At 39.6% G+C, this 22,777-nt stretch overlaps 1 protein-coding gene across 1 annotated transcript in view; it reads right to left on the reverse strand.

Moving 5' to 3' along the window:
• Tnip3 (TNFAIP3 interacting protein 3) overlaps positions 1–22,777 on the reverse strand; it is an 86,392-nt gene that overhangs the window by 59,370 nt on the left and 4,245 nt on the right. Inside the window, exon 3 of the mRNA XM_070021989.1 lies at positions 6,350–6,438. Coding sequence (XP_069878090.1) covers positions 6,350–6,438 — 89 coding nt within the window. The remainder of the gene's footprint in view (positions 1–6,349; positions 6,439–22,777) is intronic.

Consider the following 22,777-nt stretch of genomic DNA (forward strand, 5'->3'; position numbering starts at 1 on the left):
AACAGTGGGTTCCCACTGCTCTCTGTAACCACCAACAAACTGCTGACTGGAAAATGCTTCTACCACGGAAGTTCTAGTGCAAACACAGCAGTGGTAGACTTGGCCAGCGCGACGGATTTAACGATCGGGGAAGTTCCTCTGCCAGCTACCAGGTCCCCTGGCTCTCCGCTCTTCAACAGAGTTGTGTTGGTTTATTCTGTTTTTAATTTCCTCAGAGGGCTTTTGGTTTCTTTTCACCCAGCAGGTTTCTGGAACCCCAGCCTAGCTGGCCATTTCAAGTTCTCACAGGCTTTAGGAAGAGAACTAATATCAGGCACCAGGTAGATCATACCTGTCATCCCAGCTAATCAGGTGGCTGAGCTCTGAAGATGGTAGCCAGCCTAGGCAGAAAAGTCTATGAGACTCTTGTCTCCAAGGAACCAATGAAAAGCCAGAATTGGAAGTGTGGCTAAGTGGTAGAGTGTCAGCCTTGACTATAGAAAATCAAGCAAGCTCTCAAGGCCCTAAGTTCAAGCATTAGCACCAGCCTGAAAGACAGACAGAGAGACAGAGAACAAACAAAATGGTGCAAGAGAATAACTTTGGGGGAACCAAGCTCAGAGGGAGCATCACAAAGTGAATTTGGTAAGAAAGAGTGAAAGCTAAGTCACTTTTTGGTAAGAGACTGTGACTATCAGTAAAAGTGGAAGAAGAGAGGAGGAGCTGAAGGACTTTTCTTTACTAAGCTCCTGAAGGTTCATAGTTCTCTAACATAAGGATTGCCCTATGACTATATTCAAAAGAGAAAAATTATGATTTAATATTGAGCTATAAGCACTATTAAGTCCAGATGCTGATGGCTCACACCTGTAATCCTAGCTACTAGGAGGCTGAGAACTGGAGATTGTGATTTGAAACCAGCCTGGTTAGGAAAGTCCATGAAATTATCTTATCTTCAATAAACTAACCCCAAAGAGCTGGAAGTGGAGCTCTGGCTCAAGTGGTAGAGCACTACGTTGAGCCAAAAGAGCTCAAGGACAGTGGCCAGGCCTTGAGTTCAAGTTCCCTTACTGATGCGCACACACACACACACACACACACACACACACACACACACACACACACACACACACACACACACACACACACTTTCAGTGGCTTTGCAAACATGAAAGCCATTTTTATAAAAATAGTACTTTTTGGAGCAGCCACACAAAGAACTGACATAAATTATGCTTTGATTTTATTGTAAGAAGATAATAACTGCCTTCAAGGAGAAAGAGAAAGCCAGCATAAGAATATAGGAGTGGCAGGTAAACTTGTGATCATCAGAGAAACGCTCTGTTCAGGTCAGGAGTGGAGCACCTTCACAGGTGAATGCTCTCACCCATCCACCCAGTGGATGTCTTCAGAGAACATATCAGGTGCCACCAAGTGGAATCAACTCTTCCTAAGGAGCCAATGAACACTCAAAAATAAGGATCTGTATGGAATTATAAATAAATAAGAACCATATTCTCCAGGTGTGCACGTTAATGAATTCTTATAATCCCAGCACACAGAAAGCTGAGACAAGAGGTTGGGAAGTTTCAAGCCTGTCCAGTCAGTACAAAGAGATTGCCTCAAAAACCAAAACAAAACAAAAAAACCCAAACCAAACCAATCATGAAGTTAACTTTTCTATATAGCTTGTAATCTATTCTAAATTTAGGTATAAATGTGAAAAGACTTTCTAAACTACATAAGACATTACACACATGTGAAGTCTGATTATGAATAATAGTACCCAACACTGCTAAATTCAAGTATTGCAATAATGACAAGATACGCAGTATGAAACTATTTAAGTTACATTGGCAATGTTTATAGCTAACTTTCTGTTTGTATATCAGAAAAATGAAAACAAAGATAAGCAACCAAATAGTTTGATCTTTAAAATAAATTTCATTTTTTATCTAACAGTACTTTCTGTGACATAAAAACACTGCTCTGAGCCAAAAGCCAATGGCACACACCTGTAACCCTAGCTTACTCAAGAGGCTGACATCTGAGGTTCACAGTTCAAAGCCAGCCAGGGCAGGAAAGTCTATGAGACTTTATCCCCAATTAACCAGGAAAATATCAGAAGTAGAGCTATGATTCAAGTGGTAGAATATCATCCTTGAATGAAAAAGCTAGGGGACAGTGCTCAGACCCTGAGTTCAAGCTCTGGTACCTATCACCACAGACATACACACACACACACACACACACACACAGAGATATACACACACACACACACACACACACAGAGTCATTTAAACAAATTCTCAACACAAGCTGCATACTCTTTACAGCAAACCCACATTGAACAGAGGCGTATCTGGCACTATTGTACCCCAAGCCGAGCCTTCCAGAGAAAAGCCCACTTCACCCACCATAGCTAAAGCCCAAGAAAAGTTTCCAAAACTCAAGTCCTTACATCTTTCCCCCATTATTTCCCCAGTGGACTCACATAACCTCCTGTCATAGACTCAGAGAGATTAGTGCATTTGGTTTTGCCCTGAAAAACCATGAGTTCACGAATGCAGTATCTCCCCATCATGTGACTTGGTTAGAAGCGCCTCACATTCAAGCCACAGACACTGGGTGGATTGCACTAAAGGGACTATGGATTCAATCATCAGGCAGGAGGAGCTGATTTTCTAAGAAGAGAATGACTCTTAGAGTCGCCACACACACAATGGCACACACATTACTCATTCTCTGGCTGCTGGCTGTCTGTGGCCTGCCCAGGCCTGGCATAGACCTCCCAACAAGCACTTGGCCCCCAGCAGCTTACATGAAAGACATTTCATAGAGGGAAAAGCTGGAGAGTTTCTAATCTCCAGATACAAAATTCAATATAGAGCCAGTAAGGATCCTAGGCAGGTAAATGATACATAAATGAGATGCCAGTTCTTGGAGAAATCCTAACTGAATATGCTTTCCAGCAATGTCTCCTGAACACTGCTGGGGCCATGGTAATAGCTTGCATTCTCTCTCTGTCTCTGTCTGTCTGTCTGTCTGTCTGTCTGTCTCTGTCTCTCTCTCTCTGTTTTAACTAATGCTTGAACTCAGGGCCTCTCATTCTCCCTTAACTTTTTCAATCAAGGCTGGTGCTCTACCACTTGAGACACATCTGCACTGCTGGCTTTCTGCTGGTTAATTGAAGATAAGATTCTCTCCCATTATCTGTTCAGCCTGTCTTCACGCTGTGATGTTCAGATCTCAGGCTCTTGAGTAGCTAGGGTGATAGGTACAAGTAGCCGGCATCCAGCTCATGATGATACCTTTACAAATGACTGTTGTGTTGAATCCAAGAATTTAAGCAAGCACAAATTAGTAAAACCAGACAAGACAAAAGCTACACCATAGCTGTCTGCTTGGGCTTCCTAGAGAAGCTAAGCTTCAGAAAATGGAAGCCAGTGTTCAACCCAGGAGAGCTGATCCCCTGAGAAATACTTCCCAAATGTGTTTTATGGAAACCAGAGAAACTGGAAGTTCTCCCAGAGACTCTTGTCTTCACTTATATTACATATAAATGCCGGGTTAAGCCGCTACCCTCTTTGTTTGGAAAGAGAAGAAATTTAATGAGACCAATGACCCAAAACCCAATGTGACTTTTATATTCATTCATTTCAAGAAATATAATTTCTGAAAAACTGACAAATTTGTATTGCAAATAAATGAATTAGGAACCTTTGCAGAACAATTCTGAGGATCTGTGATGTTCTGTGTTATTTTAAAAATACTGGTTCAACTCTTCAGAAGAGATTTCTAACAAAATAAGAGAATTAACCCCTCTTCAGTTGTAGATAGTAATTGTATCAAAGGTTCTTTACCCCAACTTGCCAAAATAGGGAAATTTAGAGTCAAGAAAGAATGGTAAGGATGAAACAGGCAAAAAGAATTAAGCCTGGTACCAGTGGCTCACACCTGTAATCCTAGCTACTCAGGTGGTTGAGATCTAAGAACTGCAGTTCAAAGCCAGCCTGCAGGGAACTCTGTAAGATTCTTACCTCAGAAGAAAGATTAAAAAGCCAGAAATGAAGCCATGGCTCAAGTGGAAAAGAAAGCACCAGCCTTGAGCAAAAGAAGCCAAGGGAGAGTGTATATATGATTTGTACACTATATATATATATATTTATATTTTATATATTTATATATGTATTTCATTGTATTTATGTATATGTTTATAGATCCATATATATGCATGTATATATGTATAACATTTATGTATATTTATATATTTTATATATTATATACATGATATATTTTATATAATTTTATATATACATTTTATATAGTATAGGGACAGCCAGTAGTATCAGAGGCTGCAGGAAGCTGCAGGGACTGGGCATAATGCCAAGGGGCACTTCTGGAGAACTCGCATCTGTTTTCTTCTTCTGCAATCATTCCCACCTCAAGCTGAGATGAATCAGAAGAGCTTTCCTTCCTAGGTAAATTTCCTGAATGCATAATCCATTTAAAAATATACTAAAAATGTTCAGGTGCTGGTGGTTCATGTCTATAATCTTAGTTACTCCAGAGGCTGAAATTTGAGGATCACAATTTGAAGCCAGCCTGGGCAGGAAAGTCTGTGAGACTCCTATATCTAATTAAACACCAAAAAGCCAGAAGTAGAGCTGTGGCTCAAGTGGTAGAGTGCCAGCCTTGAGTAAAAAAAAAAAAGCCAAGAAAGTGCTAGAACATGATTTCAAACACCAATGCTGGCACAAATATAAATAAACAAAAACAAGAAGGTTAAATGTTCTACAACAACGAAATGCATAAGTACTGAGTGCCAGTGGATTGGGGGATGGAACAGCTTTATCTATTAAAGTTTCTGGTATTGTCAATTTTACACAATACTGCTAGATTTTCCTATTGTCAGTCTGTGGCTCAAAATTCTAAATGGTTGCTTGCACTCACCACCATTATTATCATGTTGGGAGCACACATAATTCTCTTTAAATAACTCCTCATGGGCTAAGAACCAGAGAAGTTTCCAGATCTACAGACTTTGAAAACTCTTGTGTGAGAAACACAGACATGAGAACCTGAATCTTATTATTTTCTTTCCTTCCTTCTCTTCTTTCCTTCCTTCCTTCCTTCCTTCCTTCCTTCCTTCCTTCCTTCCTTCCTTCCTTCCTTCCTTCCTTCCTTCCTTCTTTCCTTCCTTCCTTCCTATACTAGAGCTTGAATCCAGGGCTTGAATTCTGAGCTTTTGTGCTCAAGGTTAGTCCTCTACCACTTGAGCCACAGCTCTACTTCTGGCTTTTTTTGGTAGTTAATTGGAGATAAGAGTCTCTCAGGTTTGTCTGCCCAGGCTGGCTTCAAATCATGATCTTCAGATCTCAGACTCCTGAGTGGCTAGGGTTAAAGGTGTGAACACCAGCACCCAGCTTTTATACAGCAAGCTTCCTATATTAGATGTGGTGCTAACTGTTTGCAGAAAACAATGGAAACTCAGACCACGTCCTCTTGCTGATGGCAGATTCGAAGGGAAGGCTATGCCATTTGTAAGTATAATAGATAGTAACATGTTGTGCCTTCTAGAAGACGCATGTGAACACTCATTGCTCAGAAGATGGCATCAAAAAGTGCTAACGAACCACTCTCACCAAAGAATAGGCTGAATCTGCAGAAACATTGGATGATTGACAGGATGGAGAAAGTGGCTGATGAAGGCATGTTTTAAAATAAGGAATTCGGAAAATGCATCACATCATATCTGAGCTGAGGATTAAACAAAATGAGGAGACAGATATAGCTACTTCTTCATCTTATTGGTGAAACTGAGTAGATTCCTAGAAGAAAATTTGTACAAGTGTAAACAAATCATCCAAACTACCATAGCTTTGTCAATGAAAATATACCAAATAACTTAAAAATCAAACAATTCCCATACCAATGCATGCCTTGGTTTTCTTATCTATGATCAATGATTCCACCCAGGTACACTCGTGTGTGTGTGTGTGTGTGTGTGTGTGTGTGTGTGTGTGTGTGTGTGTGTTACTCCTGGGGCTTGAACTCTAGGCCTAGACGTTGTCCCTGAGCTTTTGCACTCAAGGCTAGTGCTCTACCACTTGAGCCACAACTCCATTCTGGCTTCTTGTTAGTTCATTGGAGATAAGGTCTCACAGACTTTCCTGCCTTGGTTGGCTTTGAACCATGATCCTCAGATCTTAGCCTGATGAGTAGCTGGGATTATAGGAATGAGCCACTGGCGCCCGCCCAGACACATTCTCCTATGTTCTAATTGGACTCACCATCTTTGTCTGAAAGCCATGTGCTCTGACTGGAGCACTACTATTAGAACAATGTAGGTTATAATTATAAATGCTACCTTTCAGGATCTTCACACTGATTGGCGAACATAATCAATTTCTCATCCTGTTTCTTATTTCTTCTGTTTATGAGGTGTCCACGTGGAACCTAAATATACATATAATGGATACAAATATCAGACATTTCCCTAGGCAAGAGAGCTGTCAATCACCAGAGCAGAAACTCACCTGTTAAATACATTTATCATCATAAGCCATGTTTTAATTCTCACGTCTTATTTCCAGCCCTGCCAGTTACAAGATGATGGAGCACAAACCTGCCTTCTGCCTGGTTTCAATCAAAGGTAAGACACTGAAGATAATAAACATAGGCTCAGAGCATTCATAGGACAGGGTGAAATTACCCTGCAGAAAGAAGGAAGCTAGCCATCCACACACACACACACACACACACACACACACACACACACAGAGAGAGAGAGAGAGAGAGAGAGAGAGAGAGAAACTATTAAAGTTGTCAAACTGATGTCTGCAGATCCATATGCCATAGTTCAGAAATGAGTTTCCCACAAGGGCCTAACCACAATCTACCACACCAAGTCCCTACTACCATACCAAATAGCAACGACCAATCAGTGGCCAGAATCCTCCTTCAGAAAATGCCATTGTCCTAGCCTTTTCTCCATTGGGAGTTAGAACTAACTTATAGGATTTTCAGGCTAATAGCAAAATTGGTCATGTAAAAATGAAAAGAGAACAAGGTGGGGAAGGGTTGTCCTTAAGACATAGGGTTGTTTTAAAAGTGTACAGGTCTTGGGGATTGAACTCAGGGCCTAAGCAGTGTCCCTGAACTTTTTTTTTTTTTTTTGCCAGTTCTGGGGCTTGAACTCAGAGCCTGGGCTTCTTTTGCTCAAGGCTAGTACTCTACCACTTGAGCCACAACACCATTTCCAGCTTTCTCTGTTTATGTGGTACTGAGAAATTGAACCCAGGTCTTTATGCATGCTAAACAAGCACTCTACCACTAAGCCACATTCCAAGCCCCTGTACTCAAGACCAGGATTCTACCACTTGTGCCACAACTCCATTCCTGGCTTTTTGGTACTTAATTGGAGATAAGAGTCTCACAGAATTTCCTGCCTTCAAACTGTGATCCTCATATCTCAGCCTCCTGAGTTGCTAGGATTACAGGTATGAGCTACCAACAACTAGCTGCACTACTGTTTTGTTTTTGTTGTTGTTGTTGTATATGTGTGTGTGTTCTTAGGAACCTCAATAATGTTTCCTTTAAGGGTTGTACCAATTTACATTTTCACCAACAATATGTGTTTTTCTTTCCTTCAGATTGGCACATGAATTTTATTTCTTTTTTTTCTATTTAATATTAATAGCAATTTAAGCACCAAAGGGTGGTTAAACATTATACAGACAGCATGGTACCTCATAAGGTTCATACTTCAATCTTTGGGTTGAAAAATTTGCAGACTTGTCTGTAATTTAAAAGCCAGTTCCTGCAGGCAATTAACACATTTTGAATGCATCTGGAAACAAATAGTGGTTGTTATTCCACTAAAAATTTTAGGGAGTTGATCCCATGAGAAATATAAAGCCAGCTTGTCTGAGTTTATGAGTTTCTGTTGAATTGTAAAAACAGCCATCACCACCACCACCACCACCACCATCACCACCACCACCACCCCCACACACAAAGTTTGTTAGAAGTCTTCAAGAAGGATTCATTTCAACTACTGGCAAACTATCTGTACATAGTATGGAAGGGTGGCTTTTGGTTTCCATTTATTTTCAGCTGTGACAGCTGTTTAAAAGTCATCTGTTAACCACCATGGTAGCCAGCTGCTAGATGAAAGCAAAAGCCTTCCAGGACTATTGTAGGAACTAGACCACCAACGAATACAGCAATCTTCTGTACAAAATCACAAAATAACTTACTTTTTATTGTCACATAGGGGAACTTATACAATCCTACAAATGCACAGGAAGATGAAGGCAGCTAGCATAGTCATCAATAAAAAGAGAACTTCCCATGACATGATTTTTGGAAGATGAGGGATTTTATGAATCAATACAAGAATTTGTACTCAAAGATACAGAACTGCCTTCTTTTTCTTCCATCATTTAAGAGCTATGATACTATCAAGCCCAGAAAGGACAAATGAAAATTGATAGCCAACTTAGGATTCCATGTCAAACCTTTTAACTCCTGGCCTTTGGTTTTCTATTATCTCATAATTAAATATGGTACAGATGAAATTTCAAGTCGGAAATGAAATGAAGTGTATTTTAGCTGGGAAGCAGAAGCTCATGCCTGTAACCTTAGCAACTCAAAAAGCACAAATCTGAGGACCAAGGTCCCATAAAAGCCTGGGCAGATATATTTGAGAGATTTTTTAAATCTCCAATTTACCAGAAAAATGTAAGAATATATGGTTCAAGTGATAGAGCATCACCCTTGAGGAAGATAGGTAAGAGAAAATGCTGAGAGGAAGAAAGGAAGAAAGGAAGGAAGGAAGAAAAGAGGAAGAAAGATATAAAGATGTACTATTTGTAAATATATATTGTATATATGGTATATATTATGTTGTATATATATTTCTAAATATATGTTTATAGAAATGTATATATTATAATGTATATTTTATAATTATATAAATCTAAAATATAAATATATTTATAGTTGAAAATATTTATGATATAATATATGTAAATAGAATATAAATAGAAGATCCATTTATATATTATATTTATAAAAATGCATAAATATACAAGTACATGCTAATATAACTATTATATATAAATATATTATGTGTATTTATAATGCATATTATATTTATATGTAAGAATCTTATATATATGTCATATTTATGCATTTATATTATATATGCACTTTTAGTTAAGACAGAAGGCATGGAAACTGACAAGAATAAGAATGTAAATATGTATATTGATGTATATAAATAGAATATTTATTTACTTATAAAATTAATGTATATATAAACATATACACATAAATTTTATAAATACATATATGTAAATATAGTTATATAAATATACACCCAGTAGCTGTACATATTTCTGGGTGCACTGTGTTATGTCAGTAAATATGTGCAGGGCAGTTGTGGACAGGTGTCATTCCATGGGGTGTGGGAAGGGACCAGAGTCACTGTGGTCAGTTCCTCATGGACTCATGGTCATCTGACAGAGTGGGTAGATGAAGGTTGGCATGAATAATTATTTCTGAGGCTCCTGTTGACTGAAGACTTCAAGTAAATGTATACTATTTGCTTCAAAGAATTCATCATTCTATTGAGAAAATAGAATGAAAAGCCTTTGAGGCCCCAGACCAGAGGTTTCTTATTTTATCTACCCAGGACCTTGTGTAGATGTGAGTGAGAACATGGTGCTTGAAGACTAGAATGACTAAAGGACATCTAACTGTATCAGAGCGAAGATGAGAGGGTGAATGATAACTGGCTGGGACGTTCACAATGGTAAGGAAAATAACTAAAACAAATAGAGAAAAGGTGGGCGAATGCAGTGATAATATTCAATGTGCCCATGTGACAAAGGAACCAGGTCACTTGGGGGGTAGGCGGGGCTGGGAGAGATGGGGGAGAAGATGGAAGGGGTGACATTGACCAAGATGCATTGTCCTCAAAATATGACATGTTGAGTTGAGATCCCTTTGTACAACTACTTAAAGATAATAAAATACATTTTTATAAAACCTTTAAGGACAATAAGACATACTATGGCCAGTAGTGGTTGCTCAGATATTTTTAGTGGATAACTTACACATTTATTTTTTGGCTTGTCATGTATCAATGAAGTTTCAAACCCAAAGGATTAAAATTTAAAGCACCTACAGTTTTTAGAGCTCCAAAATTGAATGACCAGAGATTGACAGCTTCCAGCCAATCAAAAACAGACACACCCTTGATTTCTTCCATCTTTCTCTTCCTCCTCCTGCCCACACCTTCCTTTCCACAAAGGAATTCCCATATTGCTGAAGACACAGCTGCAGCTCTGTTTAGCTTCAGCAGAAGATGCCTTAGATTCTTGAATGGATTTCAGCCCGTCAGGGAAGACATACACAGTTTGATGAGTTAAGCAGAAGTTTACACACTCCACACTTTCGAAACAACCCAACTGTAAAGGATAGACTTACTTTTGGAAGCAACCCCAATTTTATAAGCTTTTCACCATTTGTGGTGACAGCTTTTTAATATACTCGAATTTCAAATTAAGGCCCTAGGGCCAGGGTGTTTTGGCCAGAATCATACTCTGCAAAAATCAGTGTTTAGAGACCTTGGAATCATAATGTGAGGAGTTGCCAAATAATTCTTCTATTGTGTGCCTCCGTTACATGTTCTCAGGTCTTTGTCATTACATAGTAATGTGTTGAAATGTAAAAATAATAGAAGCCACAACATCTTTATTTAAAACAGAAGTGATTTTATTTTTTACAGTCCTGGGGCTTGAACTCAGGGCATGGGCACTGTTCCTGAACTTCTTTTTGCTCAAGGCTAGCACTGAACCACTTGAGCCATAGCTCCACTGCCAGCTTTTTGATGCTTAATTGAGATCAGAGTCTCATGGATTTTCCTGTCCAGGATAACTTCCAACCATGATCCTCACATCTCAGCCTTCTAAGTAGTTAGGATTACAGGCATCAGCCACAGGCATCTGGCTGACAGTGATTTTTCATCTACATAAAATGTGCTTCTCTATGGAGCATATAATTTAGAGCTCACAGTACTGACCTAGAAACTCTTTCCAATATCTGTCTCTACTAAATTAAAATTAAATTAAATATTAACCAGGCTCAAGATTATTTGGGTGAAATATCCCCAGTAAGCACTAAATCATCACCAAAATTACTGTGCTTATATCTATGTGAAAAGTAATTAAAATTCTATAAGATAGCTCGGTGACTCACACCTATAATTCTAGCTACTTAGGAGACTGAGGTCTGAGGATTGTGGTTTGAAACCAGCCCAGGCAGGAAAGTCCCTGAGACTCTTATCTCCAATAAACCACTAAAAAAAAACTGGAAGTAGAGCTGTGGCTCAAGTGGTAGAGCATTATTATTGAGCAAAAAATTCAGCGACAGTGTCCATGTCCTTCAGTTAAGCTACACTATTGGCACATGCACGCATACATGCACACACACATACACATATACAATTCTCCAAGACAAATGGTGAACAATAAATATATGAATATTCACACATATCCTTAAGGAAAGGTTATATGCTGGTTTCTAGTGACATTTTGGCATTTAAGCATGCATAAAATGCAGCTGGGTACTTCTAGCTCATGCCTATAAACTTAACTACTCAGGATGCTGAAATCTGAGAATCCTGGTTCAAAGCTAGTCCAAGCAGAGAAATCTTAGAGACTCCAATCTCCAATTAACCAGCAAAAAGCCAGAAGGGGAGCTGTGGCTCAAGTGGTAGAACACTGGCCTTGAGCTGACACAGTTCAGTGAGAGTGTAAGTCTTTGAATTCAAGCTCAGTACACACAGAAATATAAAAGAATACATAAAATGCTTTCTTATTGATCTAATAAGAGACCTACAGACAATAAGTTAATAAAAAGTTGGCTATAAGTGGAAAGAGTAATTAATTAATAAATAATATTAATCATGTGTAACTCAATATACATACTAAAGTATTCTACAAGCCCTCTTTCCCAAGTATGAATTTATTAAGTCCTCATAGAGTTTCTTATCCAGAATGAATTGCCTACAAATTCTAGGTTTAATTTACAGGAAAACAATTTTAAGACTCAATACAGTCTAAAAACAAATTTTTATGGCATGTCTCCAATTACTTTTATATTTGCCTTAGCGATATGTAACCTAAATCTAGTTATTCTTTTTTTGTTAATACCAGGGTTTAAACTCAGGGCCTTATGTTCATTCAGTCTTCTTGTTCCTGGTGCTCTACTAGTTGACCCACACCTGCAGCCTGGCTTTTTACTCATTAATTGGAAATGGAATCCCACAGATTTTTCTGCCTGGGCTAGCTTCAAACCATGATCCTCAAGGTCTCAACCTTCTTATCAATGGCTGGGAATATAGGCATGAACCACTGACTCTTGGCTTTTGTTGGATGTTTCCCAGCTGAGCAAATTAGTTAATATGTAAACAATAATTCTTTTACCTTTTTGTGCCTGTGTACTATCATGTACTATATTTCATTTAAACTATGTGTGTAGCTGTGATAGATGGGGGAAACTGGTGGAAGGGGTGACATTGAACAAGATGCACTGTAATCACCAACAGAAGTGGAGATGTGACTCAAGTGGTAGAGCGTCAACCTTGAACAGAAAAAGACAAGTAAGGTGTGAGGTTCTGAGATCAAGCCCCAGTACCAGCACAAAAAAAAAAAAATAAAAGGAAAGAAATAACCAATCCTCCACCAAAATCAACCAACCAAATAAATTGGCTTAGGCTAGCCTTTACTACCCTTTAATACTAGTGAGATTCCATGTACAAGAATTGGTGCTATTAGCCAGAAGAAAGCGATGGAGTTTGAGATTGGCTTACCTTAATGGCTAGGAGACAGTCCCATGGCTGGTCTCACCAAAGTCTATACCCCAAAATTAGACTCATCCTTATTCTCATGTTTTCATGATTTCTAGAAGATGATTTTCATTCTCTCTGCTAGTGTTATTATCACAGCATTTCTCTTTTATGGTATGTGTTGATTTGTCTTGGTTCCACTTTCCATGAGGCTGTGCTCTGTGATTGGGCATAGTTTGTTCATAACCAAATCCCTAGAATACCATACTGTGCCTCCAAAAGATGGAATAAATGAAGGCAGATGGTTATGGCAGAAGACAAACTGGGCACGGAATGGTGACATTTCAGTGCAAAATCTTGAATATGTTTTCCTAATAATCCTTTCAATATTTACTATCAATAATACTGTTATCACTCTATGAAAACCACCACTTGATATATTCAAGAAGCTTCATTCCTAGAGCTACTGTTGTATCAAAAGAAAAATAGAGGGCTGGGAATGTGGCTTAATGGTAGAGTGCTTGCCTAGCACATGTCAAGCCCTGAGTTCCATTCCTCAGTACCAAAGACACAGAAAAAGTCAGACGTGGTGCTGTGGCTCAAGGAGTAGATTGCTAGCCTTGAGCAAAAGAAGCTCAGAGACAGCCCATAGGTCCTGCGTTCAAGCCCCAGGACAGACAAAGAAAAAGGAAAAGAAAAGCAGAAAAGTAAAAAGGAACCCACTCCGAAAGAGAAACAATTATCATGTGATTATAAAACAAACTTAAATATATGTGTCCAGAGCTAAGATTGTATACAAATATTTCAGATAATGTCTGGGCAAAGTAGGTAAGTGCATAGCATTTTTCTTTATTTCTCCCTCTTTTTACCTTTTCTTATTTTCTATTCTTTTTGTCTTTTCCTTTTCTTTCTTGAGACAGAGCTCACTATGTAGTTGTCCCTCTATTTTCTGCCTCTGTTTCCTGGTTGCTGGGATTACAGGTGTGTGCTATCATACCTAATGAGGATTTTTTAAAAGAGTTCTAATGCCAGTCAAAAGCAGAAGTATAGCACATATTCTTTTTTTCTTTCTTTCTTTCTTTTGTCAGTCTTGAGGCCTGAACTCTGGGCCTGGGTGCTGTCCCTCAGCTCTTCAGCTCAAGGCTAGCCCTCTACCACTTGAACCACAGCGCTACTTCTGGCTTTTTCTGCTTATGTGGTGCTGAGGAATCAAACCCAGGGCCTCATGCATGCAAGGTAGGCACTCTACCACTGAGCCACCTTCCTAGCCCACACATATTCTTTTATATGTTCAGTCATTTATTGTTTTAGCAATTAAGCTAATTGATACTGAAATGGACTGCAATGGGGGAAAATTGGAAGAGAGGAAAATGACATACCATTCTCATTTACAGTACATGGCTCAGGGAAATTAAGACAAAGAGAGCGTTGGTTACCCATTGTTTGGCTAAATCAAAAGACATAATTTTTAGTGTTTTTTTCCATTTATATTTCTGAGAAAGGTGTCTAATCAGGGAACTTTCATCACCTATTTCCTTTTAAGAAGTCTTTTATAGTAACAAGGCTTTTTATCACTACAGACTTGCTCAAATCCCATCAGGGCCCCTGTATAATTCTCACATCTGGCTGGTGATGGTGGCTCATGCCTATAATCCTAGCTCCTCAGGAGGCTGAGATCTGAGAATTGCAATTCAAAGCCAACCTAGGCAGGAAAGTCTGGGAGAATCCTATCTTCAATCTACTACAAAACAAAATCCAGAAATGGCACTGTGGCTCAAGTAATAGAATGGTAACCTTGAGCACAAGGCCCTGAGTTCAAGCCCTAGGACCAGCACACACACACACACACACACACACACACACACACACACACACACACACACACACACACACACACACAAAAGCAAAATAGCAGCCACCACAAAATACCTTGACATCTGTGGATTAAAATTCCAAATGTTCTTTAACTGGGAATCAAGACATCCAGATTCCATCACCAGGGCTATACCAAATTTACTCATCTCTGGGTAAGGGGTTTATCATCATCGCTGAACTACAAAGAAACCACACCTTGGACTGGTTAAGAACCTCTCCAACAGCACCTGGATGCTTCAAAGATTGATCATCTCAACATCACTGCACTATTGCTGTACAGTCATGTGTCCTAGAGTTTAGTGAGTTATGGCCAATGACCAATATCTACCCTATGAAGGTCTTCATGTCAGTGAAATGACAGCCACGAACAGATAAGCAGACCTTTATTGTGGGTCTTTACACAACTTTATTCTGGGACATATTCTCATATTACGGATTTTTCCTCAGAGTTTCCTGGAAATCCCCCAAATCATAAATTCAGATTTGTTTTTGAAATGCTGGTAATGGGTCATGAACTCAGGGCCTGGGTGCTGTCCCTGAGCTTTCTCGCTCAAGGCTAGCATTCGATAACTTGGCCCATAGCTCCATTTCTGGCTTTTGGGGATGGCTAATTGGAAACAAGGGTTTCACAGACTTTCCTGATGGAGCTGGCTTTGAACTGTAGTCTGCAGATCTCAGCCTCCTGAGTAGTAAGGATTACAGGCATGAGCATTAGAAGAGAAAGCAGAATTCTTTTCCAATGTTGGTTATTCTTCTCAAAATCATGAAACATGAGAGCAAAAATGTCTGATTTATGTAGCTAGCTTTCAGTGAAACCAGCAGTGGGACTGCTTACCTATCTATTACAGGTGAGCAAGTCTCAACCCCATTCCCTTCCTCAAGCTAATAGTACAGTTCTTCCACATGGAGTCCCACTGACATAAAGGCCAGTCTGAGCCAATTTGCTTATATAATTGTTTTTTGGGGGGTATTAATAGCTTAATTTTTGGTTTACTTTATTTTTTTGTGCTTGAACTCAGGGCCTCAGTGCTTGCTCAGGGCCAGTGCTCTACCACTTGAGCCACAGCTCCACTTCTGGTTTCTAGGTACTTAATTGAAAATAAGAGTCTCGTGGACTTTCCTGCCTTGGATTGGCTTTGAACTTCAACCCTCAGATCTCAGCCTTCTGAGTAGCAAGGATTAACAGGCCGGAGTCACCAGTCCCATAGTTTTTTCTTCTTGTAGAATTTATACTTGTTGGATTAGCAGAGAAGGGTTAATCTCGATTACTTGCTACAATAATTGGTTAACACTGGGCTAACTGCACTGTGGTGGCTTTGTTGTCTAAGATTTTTCACGCTCTTAGGACAAAGAAGGAATCTGAGCTAAGCATGACAACTATGGACATAATTCTCCTCCATATGGTATTCTAATTTCAAAACCATGAGGATATTTAATTTTGACCACTTTCAAATATCTGCCCTCTTCCCCTGAGCATAGGTGGTTCATGTCGGAGGCTAAGACCTGAGGATCGAAGTATGAAGCCAGCCTAGATGAGACAGTCTATTAGATTCTGATCTTCAATTAAGCAACAATTTTTTGTTGCTTACTTGGAGCTGTGGCCCAAGTGATAGAGTGCTAGCCTTGAGCAAAAAAGCACAGGGACAGTGCCCAGTTCTGAGTTCAAACCCCACGGCCTGCAAAACAAACAATTTCAGTAATAAGACTTTTTTTTAAAAAAATTCTTGCTTCTGTTTCTAAGGCCTGAGTATGTGTGTGTGTGTGTGTGTGTGTGTGTGTGTGTGTGTGTGTGTGTGTGTGTGTGTGTGTGTGTGTGTGTAAAACATTTCTTTTATTCTAAGAACTGCATCCTTCATGAAACAAAAATGGGAAAGATCCAAACTGTCACAATTCCAAACAGACAGGAGAATAATTGTGACTAATAGGCTTTCTTCTGAGAAGTTATTATCTAATCTTAATGAAAAAAATGTTCAGAAATTAATAGCTAAATACTAAAGCACTGAAGAACAATTTTTAAAAGTTGGCAGTTGAAATGAGTCCCAAGATTTTCTCCTCAATAGTGTGGATTCCTCTGACACAAGACTTAGCATGTCAGTCTTCTCTTCCTCCATCTCTCAGGAAAAAGAGACTGGCACCTTTTCCAGCTATCAGGAGCTTTAACTCAGTGGAAGGGCTCTCCTCTGCTTCCTCCTGTCCACATCGCTCATTGACAGCTGTGATTTGAGTTCCTTACAGGAGCAATTGAGTTCAACACTCAATTTCTCATATGTAGAAATGATTTCTAGCTGGACATCAGTGGCTCAGGTCTATAAGTCTAGCTATTAAGAGGCTGAGATCTAAGGATCATGGGTCAAAGCCAACTCAGGAAGGAAGTCCATGAGACTCTTATCTCCAATTAACCATTACTAATTTTAAAAAAAAATCCAGAAATGGAGCTATACAAGTAGTAGAGCGCTAGCCTTGAGCAAAAGGAGCTAGGGGCAGTACCCAGGCCCTGAGCTCAAGCCCCAGGACCAAAACAGCACACACACACACACACACACACACACACACACACACTTATTCCTCACTGATGTCTCTGTAATGTTATTAAAATTGGAAAATTGTATTGTGTCCACAGATTTCAATGAAAACTTGTCCTGGAAGCCAATGGTATAGTAATTAAATGTGCATTTCACAGACAGAGCAGGAACAAGCTGAGGTGGAGACAGACAGACAGACAGACAACAGACACACACACACACACACACACACACACACACACACACACACACTACTACCACCACCACCAAAGACAGAAGAAGAGGAAATGAGAAGATTGATTTTGTTACTTTAAAATATATTACAATTGAAATTTTTCCAAAAAAGAATTCTTAAACATTGGGAACACTGTATCAGCAAGCAGCCTGTTCCCACTGATGCGTTCAGCAATAGTTGTTTCTTGTCCTATATAATCAGGGCCCATGGAGGCCTTTGGCTGAGGGGATGGGATTGGGAAGGCTATGCTACTTAAAACAACCTTCTGCACCAGGATATTGCCTGAGATTCCTAGGAAACACAAAGTCCCCTGAATAATTTTTTTTGTATGTGTGTACCAATCCAAGTGCCTGAATTCTGGGCCTGGGCACTACCCCTGAATGTTTTTGCTCAAAGCTAGCACTCTACCACTTGAGCCCCAACTCTACTCCTGGCCTTCTGGGTTTTGTTGATTAATTGGAGATCATAGTCTTAAGGACTTTGCTGCCTGGCCTGGCCTCAAATCATGATCCTCAGATCTCAGCCTCCTGAGTAACATTTTACAACACAAAATTTTATGATTATGCCAGAAGCTTAATAATGTTGCTGGATTGATGGAGCATTGCAACCTGACCGTGGGTAGATGTCTAGATGTCTAGCATATTCAAATAACTGTTCTTAGAAGGTGATTTGAAAGGTCTACACATAAATTACTCCTAGGGAAATTTATTTTCTATTTTCCTTTGAAAAAATAATCAGCTAAGTAACAGTTTAAACTAATATTTAGAAATACATTGTTTTGAGATTTAGTAGTACATTGATGTTTTGTGCTTATTATAGCCTACTCAAGATTCTGAAATATCCTAACCAGAAGCATAGTACACTTAACTAAACTGGGTGCTGGTTGCTCACTCCTGTAATCCTAGCTTCTCAGGAGGCTGATATCTGAGGATTATGGTTTGAAGCCAGACCAGGTAAGGAAAATCTGTGAGACTCTTATTTCCAATAAACTACTAAAAAGGCCAGAAGTAGAGCTGTGTCTCAAGTAGTAGAGTGCTAACCTTGAGCAAAATAAGCGTAGAGACAGTCCCCAGGTCCTGAGTTCAAGCTCCTGGACCAGCACATATGCACACAGTTACTAATCTGAGTATTTAAATTTAGTAACTATTTACAAAACTTAGATAAATAATAAAGCAACCTTGGATAACATTCCAATAGTAAAGTGCTGATTTCCATAGTTTGTCTTACATAAGACAGAACAAAGAGCCTAACTGGTAAATGCTCTAAAATAAAAACTTTGAAAGAAAACATCTGATCATTGCATTTGCAAGAAGTTCCCTTCCATTTCCTACCTGGAACACGTTAAGACCCTATCTTAATTGTTAATAATCTTAACTCTCATCCATCATTGTCTTTCTAAAAGGAAAATCTTTGGCATTTATAGAGATTACTGGAGTTACCTCCGAACTCTGGTAAAGTAAGCAAAATGAAAGCAAAGGCAGAAGCAGCCTGCTACTCACCATGCTCTGGGGCTGGAAGTCCCTCTCAGAGCTAGCTAACCATGCTTCAGGCTCAAATACAGAGATTCTTATGACTCTTTGAATCAAACAGTAACTGCGTGGTGGTTTAAGTAGAAAGATATATTCTGAAAGGTTAACACAGCCCATACACAGGGAAATCCCTTTTTAACGAAAGTCACCATAGTGCCAAAAGGCTATTAATATTCACCTCTTCCATACAAATACAACCCACAGATCAAAGATTCGTGATCTTTGTGAGACCACAGAGGATTCCCTCTGAATCTCTGTGTTGTAATGGAATAGAGAGAATAACATCCCTCTTCAGGCAATCTGGGGTACTACAGGAAACCCTCCTGCCCACTGAATGGAAAAGTTCTATCAGGTGAACAGAGCTAACACATAAACATCAGCATAGAATAAGTATGATTTACTGTAAGGACCACAGGTCACACACTCATTTCTAGGAATGTTCTTCTGTTTCTTCCTCCTATGTCTTTCCTGAAAGAGCTAGCACCTAGGTTAACATTTAAACAGTTACCCTTTAAAGTAATTGAGAAATAGACTCATTGTTCCCTTTACATTTTTCTTTTTAAAAAATGACAAAGGAATTCATTGAGTGTTTGTTTTTGTTTTTCACTTGGAGGAGAGATTGTTTTGATAGCCTCCATGTTTCTTTACTAGCGTTATAAGATGGGAAATTACTTTTTTTTTCTTGTTGTGCTTAGAAAAAGTCTGGGGCCTGCACTGGTGGCTTACAACTGTAATTCTAGCTACTTGGGAGGCTGAGATTTAAAGATCACAGTTCAGAGATACCATAGGCAAGAAACTCTGTGAGCCTCTTAGCTCCAATTAACAAGCAAAAAGCTGGAGCTATGGCTCAAGTGGTAGAACACTAGGCTTGAGCACAAAAGCTCAGGAACAGTGCCTAGGCTTTGAGTTCAAGCCCTAAGGCTAGCACAAAATAAGCAAATTAATAGTTAATTACATTAAAAAATTGTCCAGAATATGACATACCCTCTATACATACTACAAAAAAGCAAAGCAGAACACAGAAAAATCAGTTATCTACCTTCATCTCAAGTTATGAAACACATTTGATGAAAATGCCAAGGAAATCCCCACCAAAATCATTTTCAAGGATGACTGGTATCTTGCTTTCCATGATATTTCCACTCAAGCACCAACCCATTTTCTGGTGATATATATGCATATATCCCAGATTTCCGTAGCTGAAGATTATGATGAAAGTCTTTTTGGACATTTGATGATTGTTGGCAAGAAATGGGCTGCTGCGCTGGGCCTAACGAAGGGCTATCGCATGATGGTGACTGAAGGTGTAGAAGCCAGGCAGTCTGTCAACCATGTTCATTTCCATGTTCTTGGAGGTCGTCCAGATGCACTGACCTCCTGGTTAAGCATGCTCCAGGATAATTTTCCTTCTCTAGGCAGAGATGAAGCTTGCAAGTTAGATGGCAGGTATTTTTTCCTACATATGAAACTATGGAGACATTTAAAATCCTATGCCTAATGAAAGACTTGTTGCATGGTTAAAAAAAGAAATCATGAAGATGCCAAGGAACAGTGGCTCTCACCATAGTATTAGCTACTCAGGAGGTTGAGATCTGAGGATCATGGTTCAAAGCCAGACCAGGCAGAAAAGTCCATGAGACTCTTATTTCCAACTAACTAGCAAAAAGCCCAAAGTAGAGCTGTGGTTCAAACAGTAGAGCATTAACCTCGAGCCAAAAGCCACAGGGACAGCACCCAGACCCTGAGACCAGAATACACACAAATCTTGAAGAGCTACCAAAAAAAATCAGAAAGGGCCATTTTGTCTCAAGCCATGTGTCTCTTTCCTGGATGATCACATAAATTAAAGTGTGGAGAAACTATTGAAATCTGTCAATCCAAGCAAGAAGACTATTTTTATTTAAAACACCATGGGATGGATCGTAGGGAGGGTGGAGCTAGGGAACCATGAAACATGGTGTCTCATGGAAACACTCTTTGAGAAGAGTGTATGTACAATAGAAGGACAGACCTCATCATGCCCACTGCCCACCAGTTCCAACTGGAAATGGAACCAGATCTCCCAAAGGATGGGCCCACGGTCCATGAAGCACTGTGTCACGGCTACACATCTAACCACAGAACACCGACTGCAGTAGAAGCTGGCCATCTTCCAACTGCAAGCTCCAGATCTGTTCGGTTCACAGAAGAGCATTTCATTTAGTGGTTTGTCTTCAGGGGAACACAAGGAAATGAATGAAAAGTGTGTAATAAAACTTGAAGACTTGGACCAAACATGACTGAGCCAAAATTCAATTCATATGTCAGAAAGGCCAACATGTCAGCAAGAAAGTGAGAAAAAAGGAGACAAGTGGGGGAATATAGGTCATTTTAAAAGAAAGCAGTGATGTTCCTTGTTTCTTCTTTTATTCTCAGGAAGACTACAAAGACTGAGGCATGAATGTTTCCACAATATAGGCTTGGGAAAGAGTGAACCTAATGCAGATAAGCTGACTGTGTCACTCAACAATGAAGCCCCACCCCCAGCATCCAGCATCCAGGCTGTCCACTGATGAGAGGGAAATGCAGGTGAAGAGCTTCTCTCATGATTTCAAATCCTGGATAGGGAATGTAAGTTGAGAAATTGACTTTCAGGCTGGGCACTGCCTGGATAGGGAATGTAAGTTGAGAAATTGACTTTCAGGCTGGGCACTGGTGGCTCACGCCTGTAATCCTTGCTCCTCAGGAGGCTAAGATCTGGGGATCATGGTTCAAAGTTAGGCTGGGCAGGAAATCTATGAGATTTTTATCTCCAATTATTCACCAAAAAGCCAGAAATGGAGCTGTGGTTCAAGAGATAGAGCACTAGCTTTGAGTAAAAATATACTCAGAGACAGTGCTCAGGCCCTGAATTTAAGCTCCAGGACTGGCATTAAAAAATAAAGCACTTTCCAAGGCTTCACTACCCTAAGGTTTCTCTAGAGAAGGTGGAGAAGCAGGTCTGGCAGTGCTTGTCTAACAGAAGTGCAGCTGACTCAGTTGGTCAAGCTAGAATTGGTCTGTTGGATGAGATCTTTCTGGAGATTAGGCCATTGGACATCTTAGGTGAGGAAGGCCATGGTCTTGACAAACTTTGGTTTTTGATGGTTTTCCATGAGAGATTCAAACCAGAGGGTGTATTCCCACTGGAAATTCTGGATATTACCAGTAACTAGTCAAAGGACAGAGGCAACAGGAGTCTTGGAGGGACTTGGTATCATACAGGAAGGCAATGAGCTGGGTATCAAAATACAAAGGTAATAATATGGGATGGAATCAAATATAAAGGTAATATTATTAGTTGGGTATCAAAGAGAAAGTAATATTGTGGGTTGGATATCAAATAGAAAGGTAATATTATGGGTTGGCACTCTACTGTCTCTTAGCCTAGTTTCTTAGGAACAATCCTTAGTGTTAATATGGAACTTTCTGCTTCATATAGCAGGAATGGCACTTTTTTTTGTTCCTGTCAGATTCAGGCTCCCATAACCACGAATATAATTAGTGGGTTTTTTTTCTTTTTTTCTTTTTTATTCTTTTCCTTCAGAGCCAGTACTGCACTGGGGCTTGAATTCAGGTCCTGGACGCTGTCCCTGAGCTTCTTTTACTCTTCTAGTGTTCTACCACTTAAGCCACAAATCCATTTCCAGCTTTTTGTGGTTAATTGGAGATAAGAATATCACCAACTTTTCCTGTCTGGGCTGGGTTCGAACTGCCATCCTCAGATTTCAGCCTCCTTATAGGAGTGAGCCACGGGTGT

The sequence above is a fragment of the Dipodomys merriami genome, unplaced genomic scaffold (genome assembly GCF_024711535.1).
Source record: "Dipodomys merriami isolate MVZ:Mamm:240054 unplaced genomic scaffold, mDipMer1.0.p SCAF_15, whole genome shotgun sequence".
NCBI lineage: Eukaryota > Metazoa > Chordata > Mammalia > Rodentia > Heteromyidae > Dipodomys > Dipodomys merriami.